This window comes from Oncorhynchus mykiss, chromosome 13 (genome assembly GCF_057628025.1).
Source record: "Oncorhynchus mykiss isolate SJ-2025 chromosome 13, ASM5762802v1, whole genome shotgun sequence".
Taxonomy (NCBI): domain Eukaryota; kingdom Metazoa; phylum Chordata; class Actinopteri; order Salmoniformes; family Salmonidae; genus Oncorhynchus; species Oncorhynchus mykiss.
In genome coordinates this window covers 20,197,168-20,214,241 of record NC_143034.1, presented here as the reverse complement: position 1 = coordinate 20,214,241, position 17,074 = coordinate 20,197,168, and the positions used below count along the sequence as shown (strand labels likewise).

Below are 17,074 nucleotides of genomic sequence, written 5' to 3'. Positions count from 1 at the left end.
CAGCTCTTAAGGGTATATCATAAGCAAAAACAGCAATATGGAGGCAGATTGACTGATAAGGAAATGAAGCATGACACTGGCCTCTTAAATGTGTTTATTTACCTACTTTCTCCATTTGATATTGTATTCTAGCGTAGCCTATACTGGAGTCTAGCTGTTTTGATCTGAGGGTATGTGTGTGGCACTGGATGGAAAGGTTTATTTGAGAAGCAGTCGGTATTCATAAACCATGCTCCTTACAAGAACCACCGTGGGAAGGAGAGTCTTTTCTAACTCCATTTACAATTGGGGTCAAATATTAACATATTTTAATGTGCTAACATGTCTTACAAGCACGAACGCCACTTAATGCACCATCGCTCAGTCATATGCTATGAGCTGCCATTTTGTGACCTGGTCTACGTCAAGCTTTCCCCTCACACCATAGTGAAGTGACTACATGTGGTTGCTCTTAATGCAGTTTATTTGGGCAAGTGGTGCAGGAATTATATCTTATGAGGAGGGAAAGTGTCTGGGGTAATTATTTGTGTAAACCTTATTCCTCTTGATGTACTTTGTAGAGTAAATAAGCAGAGTTTCTGTCAGAGACAGTGCCAGATAGTTCCAGTGTTGGCGTGGTAGACTGTTTAATGTCGTCATTAATGAATGAATTCCCCTCCCTTACCCCTCACCTGTCTGCCTCACTCCTCCTCACCCTCCCCTCCCCATTGAGCACACCCTTCCTCCTACCCCCTCCGCACCCCATGCCCTCGCCCCACCTCCCCCTCTCACCCTCCCCTCCCCATTGAGCACACCCTTCCTCCTACCCCCTCCGCACCCCATGCCCTCACCTCACCTCCCCCTCTCACCCTTCAGTCTATGTTTACTGAAAAGCTGGTAGGGAATTAGTGTTCTGACGCGGTACATTTGTTCTGATGCGGTTCAATGGCAAGGCCTGACTATTGATTTATTGCACGTGCCATTTCTAATACCCAGGATACTTCTTAACCATAGGGCACTGCCTGAGTTCTAATACCCAGGATACTTCTTAACCATAGGGCACTGCCTGAGTTCTAATACCCAGGATACTTCTTAACCATAGGGCACTGCCTGAGTACTAATACCCAGGATACTACCATAGGGCACTGCCTGATTCTAATACCCAGGATACTTCTTAACAATAGGGCACTGCCTGAGTACTCATACCCAGGATACTTCTTAACCATAGGGCACTGCCTGAGTTCTAATACCCAGGATACTTCTTAACAATAGGGCACTGCCTGAGTACTCATACCCAGGATACGTCTTAACAATAGGGCACTGCCTGAGTACTCATACCCAGGATACTTCTTAACAATAGGGCACTGCCTGAGTTCTAATACCCAGGATACTTCTTAACCATAGGGCACTGCCTGAGTACTAATACCCAGGATACTACCATAGGGCACTGCCTGAGTTCTAATACCCAGGATACTTCTTAACCATAGGGCACTGCCTGAGTTCTAATACCCAGGATACTTCTTAACAATAGGGCACTGCCTGAGTTCTAATACCCAGGATACTTCTTAACCATAGGGCACTGCCTGAGTTCTAATACCCAGGATACTTCTTAACCATAGGGCACTGCCTGAGTACTAATACCCAGGATACTTCTTAACCATAGGGCACTGCCTGAGTACTAATACCCAGGATACTTCTTAACCATAGGGCACTGCCTGAGTTCTAATACCCAGGATACTTCTTAACCATAGGGCACTGCCTGAGTACTCACTACTCTTTTTCGTGTCGGTACAGAACTGATAAATGTTGTTTATCCAGTCATCTGTTGGTTCTAGAATCCCTCTTCATCCTGGTACACATCATCACACACTTCATGCAGCATCTGCCTACTTTGGATGAATAGGTGCCAATATATTCTGTTATACTGTATATACATGATGTATTATGATGTGGCACGCTGACTGTCTGGTGAGCATAGCCTTAGTGGACCTACAGCAGAACATTTTAAAGATCAAATCTTCTAAACATATTGTACTGTTTCTGTATGTTGCCAACACATTTCCTTTTATTTCTATGACCATTTACAAATAGAAGCCAATGAGACCAGCGGACATGACCTGTTAAACCCCTCCCATCACACTAATCTCACCCATAGCAGAACGGGAGCCACCAAGGACCACTGAAAACCCAGGCAGTCAGGACACATTTTATGTGAATGATTTAATGATGCCTGCTGTCATCGCCGTTCCATCCTACTGAATCCATACACATGGCACATGGTCATATGTCATGTATAACAGGTCCCAGTGTAACACGCACGCACACACACACACACGCACGCACGCACGCACGCACGCACGCACGCACGCACACACACACACACACACACACACACACACACACACACACACACACACACACACACACACACACACACACACACACACACACACACATACACACACACGCACGCACACACACACACACACACACACACACACACACACACATACACACACACACACACACACACACACACACACACACACGTCCCAGTATGACTGTATCATATATCAGAGGGGGATTGTACATGGTGCATGACCCATAAACTCTGTTAATACACTGCCTCCACGATCCTGTCTGACCTATACATACCGTTCGGATGCCAACAAGAGCTTTGTAGCCATGCACCGGATTGCATATCCAGCTAAGCTTTAACGTTATATTAAACATAATTACTCTTTACGAAAATCCCTGTTTTCATAAACAATATAGCCCTCTGTGATCCCATAGTATAGAAACACATCATTTAATGGATTCCTAGAATACCTGTTGCAATCCATGGCTTCACTATATCCCTGACCTCATCCTCCACACAGCTAAAGCAGACGCTGATGGACAAGTGAAGATCCTCGTAACCCCACAGAGAGGTTGGAATTTGTGCCAGATGTGTAGGAGAAATCAGTGTGAGCAAAGATCGTACATGAATCAGAAATATATGCTTCTTATTTAGTGGTGAATCATTCTACCAAACAATTATCAAGTGTGCGTGTGTGTCGGTCTTCCAAAAACAATTACTGCTTTTCTGCCAAAGCTATACTGTCTAGAGAGAAGCATACATTTGGACCAATACTTGTCCTATAGATAACGCTTTAGGAAACCCAACAAAGATGAAATTATTCTAGCAATCTCTACCTATCTATCAATCTCTACCTATCTATCAATCTCTACCTATCTATCAATATCTACCTATCTATCAATCTCTACCTATCTATCAATCTCTACCTATCTATCAATCTCTACCAATCTATCAATCTCTACTCATCTATCAATCTCTACCCATCTATCAATCTCTACCCCTCTATCAATATCTACCTATCTATCAATCTCTACCCCTCTATCAATCTCTACCTATCTATCAATCCCTACCTATCTATCAATCTCTACCAATCTATCAATCTCTACTCATCTATCAATCTCTACCCATCTATCAATCTCTACCTATCTATCAATATCTACCTATCTATCAATCTCTACCCCTCTATCAATATCTACCTATCTATCAATCTCTACCTATCTATCAATCTCTACCTATCTATCCCACCAGAAAGCTATATACTAAAATGCCATAACTTGTCTGTCTGTCTGCCTGTCTGTCTGCCATGACTCAATACAACCACGGGGGTATGGATCATAGATCATCCAAGCACCCCCAATGCTCCTTCCTTCCCGGCCCAGCTCAGTGCACTGTTGGCTGGGTACCAAGCCCTCCTTGACCCTCTGAGGATAGCCAGGCCTGCTATTCTGGCTGGTGGTAGCAAATACAGTTTGTCTGGAAGTGGACCATGGAGACACGGTGGGAACTAAAAGAAGAAAACACTTGTTGCTGTGTTTAGGACTGTTCCTTGTGTGACTGGGTCCTTTTGCTGTTAGGGCTTGTTGCTAGGCTTGTTGCTTGTTGCTAGGCTTGCTTGGGATTGAGGTGGATGCAAGCTGGCTATCTGGCAGAGGACTGTAGGGATCTTGATCCATGACAAGAAATACATTTCTATAATTCTTGAATCAACGTATTTAGATAGGCTAGATACATTAAAGCATAAGTCAACAGTCTTGGCATCTGTTGTGATGCAAAGTTGTCCTCTTAGTGGACATCATAATGACAGCAAACACTTCATAGCCTATGTGCCATGACACAGCCCAAATGTTATCCATGAGTGTGTGTGTGTGTGTGTGTGTGTGTGTGTGTGTGTGTGTGTGTGTGTGTATGTGTGTGTGTGTGTGTGCGTGTGTAGTTTGGCCCTCGTCACAGGGTGTGTGTGTCAGCGGTTTGCCCCTCATCACAGTGTGTGTGTGTGTGTCAGCGGTTTGCCCCTCGTCACAGTGTGTGTGTGTGTGAGCGGTTTGCCCCTCGTTACAGTGTGTGTGTGAGCGGTTTGTCCCTCGTCACAGTGTGTGTGTGTGTGTGTGTGTGTGTGTGTGTGTGTGTGTGTGTGTGTGTGTGAGCGTGAGCAGTTTGGCCCTCGTCACAGGGTGTGTGTGTCAGCGGTTTGCCCCTCGTCCCAGTGTGTGTGTGTGTGTGTGTGTGTGAGCGGTTTGCCCCTCGTCACAGTGTGTGTGTGTGAGAGCGGTTTGCCCCTCGTCACAGTGTGTGTTTGTGAGCGGTTTGCCCCTCGTCACAGTGTGTGTGTGTGTGTGTGAGCGGTTTGCCCCTCGTCACAGTGTGTGTGTGTGAGCGGTTTGCCCCTCGTCACAGTGTGTGTGTGTGCGAGCGGTTTGCCCCTCGTCACAGTGTGCTACTTAACAATAAAAAAAAGCTTCCCTCACTACCACAAGAGAACATAGACCACCCAGTACTCTCTAAGGGGGTTGTCACAAGGGAACAATCACTTTATAGTCTAGTGGGAAAATGTGGTAATTTTAGTTCAACTACACCTTTAAAACAACCTTACTACATTAAGATGTATTGTAAGTTACTCTGGTAAAAGTTGCTAAATGACTAAAATCTAAATATAAATCTAACTGAATTTAAGTCAATATAATATATCTCAACAAAACGTTCATTTTCTGCTCATGGAGTCTTATAAAAAAAAACTGTTCTGACACAGCTCTCTCTCTGCCTCCTGTTTTCAAGGTGAACATTTCAGGGCAAACTCAGTCAAGTCAGTTTATCTCTCCCTGTGATTTCACTCCTCTGAGGTGATCTTCTCTTCCAGACAAGAGTGTGTGTGTGTGTAAGAGACAGGTTGCATCCCAAATGACCACCTATTCCCTACGTAGTGCACTACGTTTGACCAGAGACATACAGTATGGACCCTGGTCAAAAGTAGTGGGATTTGGGATACAGACAGAGAGTGTAGAGCTGGCATGTGGGAGCCTGGACAGCCCACACAAATACCCTGATCTATGTCTGTGTGTGCAGTCATCAGACAGAGCACCACAGTCTGTGCTTTGTACCAAACACACACTCTGTCATGAAGATGAACTCTCCCACACACACACACACACACACACACTACCACCCCCTAGTCAACCCTGTTACTTGAACAAAACCCATCAGATGTGCATTAATACTCATATCTCTGACAGGCTGAGGGAGGCTTGCTAATACACAGTCCCTACAAGATCCAATATTGATTATGATTTGGGAAACTCTACAGCAGGGGTGTTCAACTGTTCCCCTACGAGGTCCGGAGCCTGCTACTTCTCTGTTCTACCTGATAATGATTTGGGAAACTCTACAGCAGGGGTGTTCAGCTCTTACCCTACGAGGTCCGGAGCCTGCTACTTCTCTGTTCTACCTGATAATGATTTGGGAAACTCTACAGCAGGGGTGTTCAGCTCTTACCCTACGAGGTCCGGAGCCTGCTACTTCTCTGTTCTACCTGATAATGATTTGGGAAACTCTACAGCAGGGGTGTTCAACTCTTACCCTACGAGGTCCGGAGCCTGCTACTTCTCTGTTCTACCTGATAATGACTTGGGAAACTCTACAGCAGGGGTGTTGAACTCTTACCCTACGAGGTCCGGAGCCTGCTACTTCTCTGTTCTACCTGATAATGACTTGCACCCACCTGGTGTCCCAGATCTGAATCAGTCCCTGATCAGACAGGAAGAATGAGAAAACTCAGAGGAACTGACTTCCAGGTTCAGAGTTGACTTTGGGGTGCTAGAGGTTTTTACATCCATGCTATTACAATGAATTGACATTATGATAAAATAATTAGACACTTTGGACCTGGAACTAAAACCTTATGGTTTCAAATAAAGACCACCTCTAAATCCAACGTCCTTTCACTCATGCCTCCCATTCCTTTAACACTTGTACAGATTTGTGGTCTTAATTTGATCATTGTGTCTTCTGTGAAGATCATCCCATCCTCGTCATCCCCACAGAGAGGCCTAGGAAAAACTAAGGATCATCCCATCCTCGTCATCCCACGGAGAGGCCTAGGAAGAACTAAGGATCATCCCATCCTCGTCATCCCCACGGAGAGGCCTAGGAAGAACTAAGGATCATCCCATCCTCGTCATCCCCACGGAGAGGCCTAGGAAGAACTAAGGATCATCCCATCCTCGTTATCCCCACGGAGAGACCTAGGAGAACTAAGGATCATCCCATCCTCGTCATCCCCACAGAGAGGCCTAGGAAGAACTAAGGATCATCCCATCCTCGTCATCCCCATGGAGAGGCCTAGGAAGAACTAAGGCGAGAGAACTAAAGTAGCTCGACTTTCTTGGCAGTGGAGAGGAGACTCTTTGGAGGGAAGGGTCTTTGGATGCAGTAGTGGAGACTCCCTAGACTGGAATACTTACGTTTTAGTATTTTATTCAACATCTGACAGACTTCTTGGCTGTGTCTGGATGCTGGAGTCCAGAGAGACCATGTATTTTATACAGAACCTTCATAGATGTGTCTGGATTAGGATTATGGCTTGGTGTCCATCCTACCTGTCCTGTACAAACACCCAATGGGAGTTTCTCACAGTCTAACCCCACAGTTCCAACTAGGTGATGATCCCGTAATAATCCATGTTGATCAGAGTACACAACACCATGCCTACTGAAAACTTGCCCGTTCAGTTTACATCCAGGTGTAATTAGCAGGTCTAAATAGACTTCTTCTGTCCATGTTGTACTATACAAGGGTTAGTGCTTATTTACTGGTTATGGTATCATGCAAGTATTTTAGTCAACGTCTGACAGAAGTGCAGTGCAATAAAACTGCCACTAAACACTGATCTTAGGTCAGTTTTCACCCCGAATGAAAGATAGTTGGTTAATATGCCCCTATCTCCCCTCTCCTCCTCTTCTCCTCTCCTTTCCCCCTCCTCTTCCACTCTTCTCCTCTCCTCCTCTCCCCCTCCTCTCTTCTCCCCCTCTCCCCCTCTCCCCCTCTCCTCTTCCCCTCTCCTCTCCCCCTCTCCTCCTCTCTCTCCTCCTCATTCCATTTGTGTGTTCTCAGCATTGCACTGTAGTGTAAATCTCATCCATTACATTACAGTGGCATCTCTAGTTTCATCTACACACCCTAGATATTAACATACTGTGCATCCCAAAATGGCACCCTATTCCCTACAAAGTGTATTACTTTTGACAAAAGTAGTGCACTACATAGGGGGAGGGCTAGTCAAAAGTATCGCTCTACAGATGCTGTATCTTAATTCGATCCTCCTGTTGTTGCAGGAATCTTCCTGCTCGGCAGGAAATGCAAACTAGCAGTGTATTCAAGGATGGTAATTTCCACGTTAAAATTTCAGACTTAATTTTCCCTTCTGAAAATGTATCAACCCCTACAAACATGTCCGTGAATTATAATCCACATAATAATTCACTTTTCCTGTTGCGCACGATTCTCTTCCTGGTGTAGCAAACGGGCTCACATTAAGATCCTACATCTGTATCTAGGGAATATGGTGGCATTAGAGACCATAGTCTGTCTTGATCATCTAACTCCCATGAATGTTATATGAATCTCTGTATGTGATAAGAGGGGTGCTATCTGCCGTAACACAAGAGTAGAGTCAACCCACAGTCGTTTAACTAAGCTTGAACATGACAGCGGTGCAATGAAGACATATTAATCAGGTTACTAAGGAGTACGAAAATCAAAGGAAAAATAAATAGAAGCTTTGCACTTGTTGATAAGGTAGAATAATTTAAACAAACTTAACACGGGTGGCTTTTAATCCTTAGACTACTAGTCATTTCTATATGTGAACGTACCATTAGGGAGGGTGAGTAGAGTAGAGTGATGGTTCACCATAGAGGAGTGTGTAGCTTTCAGCCATATACAGATCTTTATCCTCGAAGTGCAGTTGATCCAAGGTCGTCCCTCACACTGTGTAGCCTAATCAGTGTGAAGCAGAACGTATGGAGACAGTGTCTGTATGTCAGGCCCATGGACATACATCAGACCCAGTTCTCCTCGCCCTCTCACCTCAGGCGGGATGAATGAAGACTAGGAACTGTGGTTATGTCTGATGATGTGGTGTAGGAAGGAGGAGGGAGCGTACCGGTGTGTGGCACACACATGTAGATAAATACTGGAGGATGAATTACAGTATGTGAGAGAGAGAGAGAGAGAGAGAGAGAGAGAGAGAGAGAGAGAGAGAGATATGGGGAGGGAGAGAGAGATATGGGGAGGGAGAGAGAGAGAGAGAGAGAGGGAGAGAGAAAGATATGGGGAGGGAGAGAGGGAGAGAGAGAGAGGGATATGGGGAGGGGGAGAGAGGGAGAAGGAGAGGGGGAGGGAGAGAGGGAGAGAAAGGGCGAGGGCGAGAGGGCGAGAGAGAGAGAGGGAGAGGGAGAGAGAGAGCAAGGGAGCGAGGGAGAGGGAGAGGGAGAGAGAGAGAGAGAGCGAGGGAGCGAGGGAGGGAGAGGGAACGAGGGAGATATACACAGAGAGAGATACTCAGCCTGTTCTCTATCTGTTGTGCACTCACCCACTCCGTCACCACCCACTTACACCATTCACAATCCTCAACCATTTTAGGATCTCTGCAGTGCTGCTATGGGGTCTAACAGAATCAAAAACAGCATTCCTGTCCCTCCACTCTTCCATAACCCTACAAACACCAGCCCCAGACACACAGTCTATGTGTATCCAGCACAATGTCTTCAGCACAGCTAGGATTGGAATGATTGGGTATAAGGCCTTTAAAACGCCATATTAACGTAAACCGGATTATTGAATGAAATGAAATTGTTACCACTTGTGGACTAAACAGTATTGTCTGTCCTTTACCATGTTTCTAGTCACTAAGACCTTAATGCCTCAACCAGGCTACAGTGGCCTCAGAGTAGGGCAATTACAATCAGAGTTTCTGGTTTAGGAATGTGTGGGGAGAGTGTGTCTGGTCTGGTGGTGGCGCATCATAAAGACTGTAGCAGCATAGCTGGACAACTCCTACAGCTCTGGTATAGATACATTACATTACCTGAACAACTTGAATAGACACGGCTAACTACTCTGTCTGAAGATTACGTAGTCATTCTGAATGACCCATACATGCATCAGTACAGACGTTGGTTGATATGAAACTGATACAACTTTCAACTGAACAATGGGAACAGTGAAACATTGTCTACTTTGGGTACAGAGAGTGATGACCAGCCGGTTCAGCCAGTTCAAGGCTGGATTGGTCACGAGTTGAGGCTTCTGAGAATGTTGTGTCCTGTGTCATCTGGGTCTTCGTCAGGCATCCGGCTGGCCGGGCTGTCCCCCACAGCCACAGCGAAAGAGGACACCCAAACAGTCTCTCCGACTGCTAAGAAAAATGGCCTACCTTCTTTCTCTCTCCTTCTTCCTCCTCTTCCTAGGACTCACACAGGCCCACCCTCTCCAGCTTGATGAGATGGTCTTCACAGAAGACCCAGATGATCTGGTGGACATCACAACCAGGATCCTGGAGACCAACAATGGCACCACAGAGATGCTGATGGAAGGAGACGTCATGGTCCCCAGAACCAGGACTGCCATCAGGTGCTTGTGGTCCAACAAATGTCTCTGGGAGAGGAAGAAGTCAGAGAACCTCGTCAAGGTTCCTTACACGCTCAGCTCAGATTTTGACTCTTATTCCCAGGGGAAGATCAAGTACGCCATGAACACCTTCCACACCAAGACCTGCGTGCGCTTCGTCCAACGTAGCAACCAGAGGGACTACCTTAGCATCGAAAGCAGATCCGGCTGTTCTTCATGGGTTGGAAAAACCGGAGGTAAGCAGCTCGTATCCCTCGAAAAAGGAGGGTGTGTTTACCACGGTACCATCCAGCACGAGCTGCTCCACGCTCTGGGTTTCTACCACGAACAGAACAGGAGTGACCGCGACAAGTACATCCGGATCAACTGGGAGTATGTTGAACGTGGGGAGGAGCCCAACTTCGACAAAGAGGACACCAACAACCTGGACATTCCCTATGACTACTCCTCTGTCATGCATTATAATAGATGGTCGTTCAGCACTGTGTATAGGAAGGAGACGATCACTCCTATTCCTGACGCCACTGTGCCCATCGGACAGAGCTTGGAGATGTCTGCGATCGACGTTCAGAGGGTTAACAAGCTCTACAGGTGTTAAAGGGAGGGAAAAGTTGGAGCTGAATCTGATGTCTGAATCTGATGTCTGAATTTGATGTCTGAATCTGATGTCTGAATCTGATGTCTGGATCTGATGTCTGGATCTGATGTCTGAATCTGATGTCTGAATCTGATGTCTGAATCTGATGTCTGAATTTGATGTCTGAATCTGATGTCTGAATTTGATGTCTGAATCTGATGTCTGAATCTGATGTCTGAATTTGATGTCTGAATCTGATGTCTGAATCTGATGTCTGAATCTGATGTCTGAATTTGATGTCTGAATCTGATGTCTGAATTTGATGTCTGATTCTGATGTCTGGATCTGATGTCTGAATTTGATGTCGGACTGTCAATGTTAAAATGATCTGGCATTGTGTTGTTTGAAGGCAATGTGGGGTTAACTCATTTTGTCGTGTTCATTACTTGATAGTAATGGAAATAAATACATCTCATGAGGAAGCACATAAGTCCTCTATCTTTCTTTTGTCAAGTCATTTCAGTCAATTGTCCACACTACATCATTTAGGGTTAGATTAGAGCTAGGGTTAGGGGTAGAGCTAGAGTTAGGGGTAGAGATAGGGTTATGGTTATGTGTAGGGTTAGAGCTAGGGTTAGGTTGGGGTTAGAGCTAAGGTTAGGGTTAGAGCTAAGGTTAGGGTTAGAGCTAGGGTTAGGGTTAGAGCTAGGGTTAAGGTTAGAGCTAGGGGTAGGGTTAGAGCTAGGGTTAGGGTTAGAGCTAGGGTTAGAGCTAGGGTTATGGGCTAGGGGTAGGGTTAGAGCTAGGGTTAGGTTGGGGTTAGAGCTAGCGTTAGGGTTAGAGCTAGGGTTAAGGTTAGAGCTAGGGGTAGGGTTAGAGCTAGGGTTATGGTTAGAGCTAGGGTTAGAGCTAGGGTTATGGGCTAGGGGTAGGGTTAGAGCTAGGGTTAGGTTGGGGTTAGAGCTAGCGTTAGGGTTAGAGCTATGGTTATGGTTAGAGCTAGCGTTAGGGTTAGAGCTGGGGTTATGGTTAGAGCTATGGTTATGGTTAGAGCTAGTGTTAGGGTTAGAGCTAGGGGTAGGGTTAGAGCTAGGGTTAGGTTGGGGTTAGAGCTAGCGTTAGGGTTAGAGCTATGGTTATGGTTAGAGCTAGCGTTAGGGTTAGAGCTAGCGTTAGGGTTAGAGCTATAGTTATGGTTAGAGCTAGAGGTAGGGTTAGAGCTAAGGTTGGAGCTAGGGGTAGGGTTAGAGCTAAGGTTATGGTTAGGGGTAGGGTTAGAGCTAAGGTTAGGTTCAATAAATGACTGACGAATCTGATGTGCACTGGCACAGGCAACCCCTTTAGCATAAATGGTAAGACTTGTGTATAAGATACTTTAAATTACTAAAAAAAAAGCTCTAAAAAGAAGACCAGAATCAGACATTAAAATAGGGCTTAGGTTAAGAGCCAGAAATTCTAAACTAAGAATAGAGGCCAAGTGCCAAGGTCAGAGCGGTGGTCTAGGAGGAAAAGTTCGGTATGAGAATCTAAATATTAAAATAGATATAGAGAGTGAGGGATTCGGATTAGATATGGGGGTGTAGGGACACAAGGTTAGGGTTAGGAATTAAACTGAAGATTTAAAATCTATAGGTTAAGCCAGGAGATGAACATGAACCTAGAGTTAGGGTTAGGGTTAGGGTTATGGTTAGGGTTGAGCCAGGGGATGAACATGAACCCAGAGTTAGGGTTAGGGTTAGGGTTATGGTTATGGTTAGGGTTGAGCCAGGGGATGAACATGAACCTAGAGTTAGGGTTAGGGTTATGGTTAGGGTTGTGGTTATGGTTAGGGTTGAGCCAGGGGATGAACATGAACCTAGAGTTAGGGTTAGGGTTATGGTTAGGGTTGTGGTTATGGTTAGGGTTGAGCCAGGGGATGAACATGAACCTAGAGTTAGGGTTGTGGTTATGGTTAGGGTTGTGGTTATGGTTAGGGTTGAGCCAGGGGATGAACATGAACCTAGAGTTAGGGTTATGGTTAGGGTTAGGGTTGAGCCAGGGGATGAACATGAACCCAGAGTTAGGGTTAGGGTTATGGTTAGGGTTGAGCCAGGGGATGAACATGAACCCAGAGTTAGGGTTAGGGTTATGGTTAGGGTTGTGGTTGAGCCAAGAGATGAACATGAACCTAGAGTTAGGGTTAGGGTTATGGTTATGGTTAGGGTTGAGCCAAGAGATGAACATGAACCTAGAGTTAGGGTTAGGGTTATGGTTAGGGTTAGGGTTGAGCCAAGAGATGAACATGAACCTAGAGTTAGGGTTAGGGTTATGGTTATGGTTAGGGTTGAGCCAAGAGATGAACATGAACCTAGAGTTAGGGTTAGGGTTATGGTTAGGGTTGTGGTTATGGTTAGGGTTGAGCCAGGGGATGAACATGCACCTAGAGTTAGGGTTAGGGTTATGGTTATGGTTGTGGTTGAGCCAAGAGATGAACATGAACCTAGAGTTAGGGTTAGGGTTATGGTTAGGGTTGTGGTTATGGTTAGGGTTGAGCCAGGGGATGAACATGAACCTAGAGTTAGGGTTAGAGTTAGGGTTAGGGTTAGGGTTAGGGTTATGGTTGTGGTTATGGTTAGGGTTGAGCCAGGGGATGAACATGAACCTAGAGTTAGGGTTAGGGTTATGGTTAGGGTTGTGGTTATGGTTAGGGTTGAGCCAGGGGATGAACATGAACCTAGAGTTAGGGTTATGGTTAGGGTTGAGCCAGGGGATGAACATGAACCTAGAGTTAGGGTTATGGTTATGGTTAGGGTTGAGCCAGGGGATGAACATGAACCTATAGTTAGGGTTAGGGTTAGGGTTATGGTTATGGTTAGGGTTGAGCCAGGGGATGAACATGAACCTAGAGTTAGGGTTAGGGTTCTGGTTATGGTTAGGGTTGAGCCAGGGGATGATCATGAACCTAGGGTTAGGGTTAGGGTTATGGTTATGGTTAGGGTTGTGGTTATGGTTAGGGTTGAGCCAGGGGATGAACATGAACCTAGAGTTAGGGTTAGGGTTAGGGTTAGGGTTAGGGTTGAGCCAGGGGATGAACATGAACCTAGGGTTAGGGTTAGGGTTATGGTTATGGTTAGGGTTGTGGTTATGGTTAGGGTTGAGCCAGGGGATGAACATGAACCTAGAGTTAGGGTTAGTTGAACAGTTGTTGATAGTTAGTTTGAACATCTATAAATCATCTGAAGGGGGCTGTCCCGATAGGGGGATTCTACTGGTTCACTCCCACTGACCATGCATGCACTTGCAGAGTCTCCCTCCATCCTTCTTGTTCTAGACACACTTATCTCCTGGACCCTGGTCCCACAGACAGACACACACATTCTCTCTCTGAATGCTGTATGAAATCATATCTTTTGCCATAGTGGAAGCATGCCCTGCGTCTCAAATCACTCTCTATTCCCATACATAGTGCCCTACTTTTGACCAGGGCCCATGCCCTATGGTCCCTGGTCAAAAGTAGTGCACTAAATAGGGAACAGGGTTTCATTCGAGACGCTGGCCATGGACAACGTCCTATCTGTTCAGTGTCATATGTTAATGCGGATGAGGATGAGCCACATTTTGAATTACATGTAGAAAGAGCGAGCGATCTTAGGATCTCTGGTACTAGGAGGAATGCATGTCCATGTGAAAGTGCTCTTAAAATGGAACTGGGCAACTTCTTGAGTCCAGTGGAATGAGTGCATTTGGCAAGAGTACAAAGGCAGAGGAATACAGTCGATGACATATTGTGGAAGATTTCTTAAAAAGCATATGGATTCTTTCCCTTTGCCATTAGGTCTATCTCTTCCATCTAATAGCACTGGTTCTGTTATGAAGACTCACCTCATGCATTTTAAAGTATAGAAATGACTCAAAGCCCAAAGAAAATGTTAAATGGAAGCAAGGAGGTTGATTTTGCTCCTATCTTCCTTTACATCTGTAGAGCTATAATGGAGCTATGGAACACTCCTAAATCAATATGACTATAATGGAGCTATGGAACACTCCTAAATCAATATGACTATAATGGAACTATAGAACACTCCTAAATCAATATGACTATAATGGAACTATAGAACACTCCTAAATCAATATGACTACAATGGAACTATAGAACACTCCTAAATCAATATGACTATAATGGAGTTCTGGAACACTCCTAAATCAATATGACTATAATGGAACTATAGAACACTCCTAAATCAATATGACTATAATGGAACTATAGAACACTCCTAAATCAATATGATTACAATGGAACTATAGAACACTCCTAAATCAATATTATTACAATGGAACTGTGTAACGGACGTCTTCGGGAGAAAGCGAGGAGGACCAAAGTGCAGCGTGGTTAGTGTTCATCTTTTTAATAAGAAACTGAACACTTCAAAAATACAAAATGACAACCGAAACAGTTCTATCTGGTGCAGACACACAAAGACTGAAAATAACCACCCACAAAACACAAAGGAAAACAGGCTACCTAAATATGGTTCTCAATCAGGGACAACGATAGACAGCTGCCTCTGATTGAGAACCATATCAGGCCAAACACAGAAATAGAAAATATAGAAAAACTAACATAGACTGCCCACCCCAACTCACGCCCTGACCATACTAAATAAAGACAAAACAAAGGACTGAAGGTCAGAACGTGGCAACACTCCTAAGTCAATATGACTATAATGGAGTTCTGGAACACTCCTAAATCAATATGATTACAATGGAACTATAGAACACTCCTAAATCAATATGACTACAATGGAACTATAGAACACTCCTAAATCAATATGACTATAATGGAGTTCTGGAACACTCCTAAATCAATATGACTATAATGGAACTATAGAACACTCCTAAATCAATATGATTACAATGGAACTATAGAACACTCCTAAATCAATATGACTACAATGGAACTATAGAACACTCCTAAATCAATATGACTATAATGGAGTTCTGGAACACTCCTAAATCAATATGACTATAATGGAACTATAGAACACTCCTAAATCAATATGATTACAATGGAACTATAGAACACTCCTAAATCAATATGACTACAATGGAACTATAGAACACTCCTAAATCAATATGACTATAATGGAGTTCTGGAACACTCCTAAATCAATATGACTATAATGGAACTATAGAACACTCCTAAATCAATATGATTACAATGGAACTATAGAACACTCCTAAATCAATATGATTACAATGGAACTATAGAACACTCCTAAATCAATATTATTACAATGGAACTGTGTAACGGACGTCTTCGGGAGAAAGCGAGGAGGACCAAAGTGCAGCGTGGTTAGTGTTCATCTTTTTAATAAGAAACTGAACACTTCAAAAATACAAAATGACAACCGAAACAGTTCTATCTGGTGCAGACACACAAAGACTGAAAATAACCACCCACAAAACACAAAGGAAAACAGGCTACCTAAATATGGTTCTCAATCAGGGACAACGATAGACAGCTGCCTCTGATTGAGAACCATATCAGGCCAAACACAGAAATAGAAAATATAGAAAAACTAACATAGACTGCCCACCCCAACTCACGCCCTGACCATACTAAATAAAGACAAAACAAAGGACTGAAGGTCAGAACGTGGCAACACTCCTAAGTCAATATGACTATAATGGAGTTCTGGAACACTCCTAAATCAATATGATTACAATGGAACTATAGAACACTCCTAAATCAATATGACTACAATGGAACTATAGAACACTCCTAAATCAATATGACTATAATGGAGTTCTGGAACACTCCTAAATCAATATGACTATAATGGAACTATAGAACACTCCTAAATCAATATGATTACAATGGAACTATAGAACACTCCTAAATCAATATGACTACAATGGAACTATAGAACACTCCTAAATCAATATGACTATAATGGAGTTCTGGAACACTCCTAAATCAATATGACTATAATGGAACTATAGAACACTCCTAAATCAATATGATTACAATGGAACTATAGAACACTCCTAAATCAATATAACTACAATGGAACTATAGAACACTCCTAAATCAATATGACTATAATGGAGTTCTGGAACACTCCTAAATCAATATGACTATAATGGAACTATAGAACACTCCTAAATCAATATGATTACAATGGAACTATAGAACACTCCTAAATCAATATGATTACAATGGAACTATAGAACACTCCTAAATCAATATTATTACAATGGAACTGTGTAACGGACGTCTTCGGGAGAAAGCGAGGAGGACCAAAGTGCAGCGTGGTTAGTGTTCATCTTTTTAATAAGAAACTGAACACTTCAAAAATACAAAATGACAACCGAAACAGTTCTATCTGGTGCAGACACACAAAGACTGAAAATAACCACCCACAAAACACAAAGGAAAACAGGCTACCTAAATATGGTTCTCAATCAGGGACAACGATAGACAGCTGCCTCTGATTGAGAACCATATCAGGCCAAACACAGAAATAGAAAATATAGAAAAACTAACATAGACTGCCCAC

General features: G+C 44.0%; 1 protein-coding gene across 1 annotated transcript; it reads left to right on the top strand.

The window, feature by feature from the left end:
• The first annotated feature begins 9,626 nt into the window (after positions 1-9,626).
• Positions 9,627-11,017, top strand: LOC110485531 (hatching enzyme 1.2). Its single transcript, XM_021556628.3, has one exon. It carries the CDS (start codon positions 9,756-9,758, stop codon positions 10,554-10,556), a length of 801 nt encoding a protein of 266 aa, XP_021412303.2. The 5' UTR covers positions 9,627-9,755; the 3' UTR covers positions 10,557-11,017.
• The last annotated feature ends 6,057 nt before the right edge of the window (positions 11,018-17,074 follow it).

Coding starts and splice junctions, on each gene's coding strand:
- LOC110485531 (XM_021556628.3), top strand. CDS start 9,756: ATGGCCTACCTTCTTTCTCTCTCCTTCTTCCTCCTCTTCCTAGGACTC.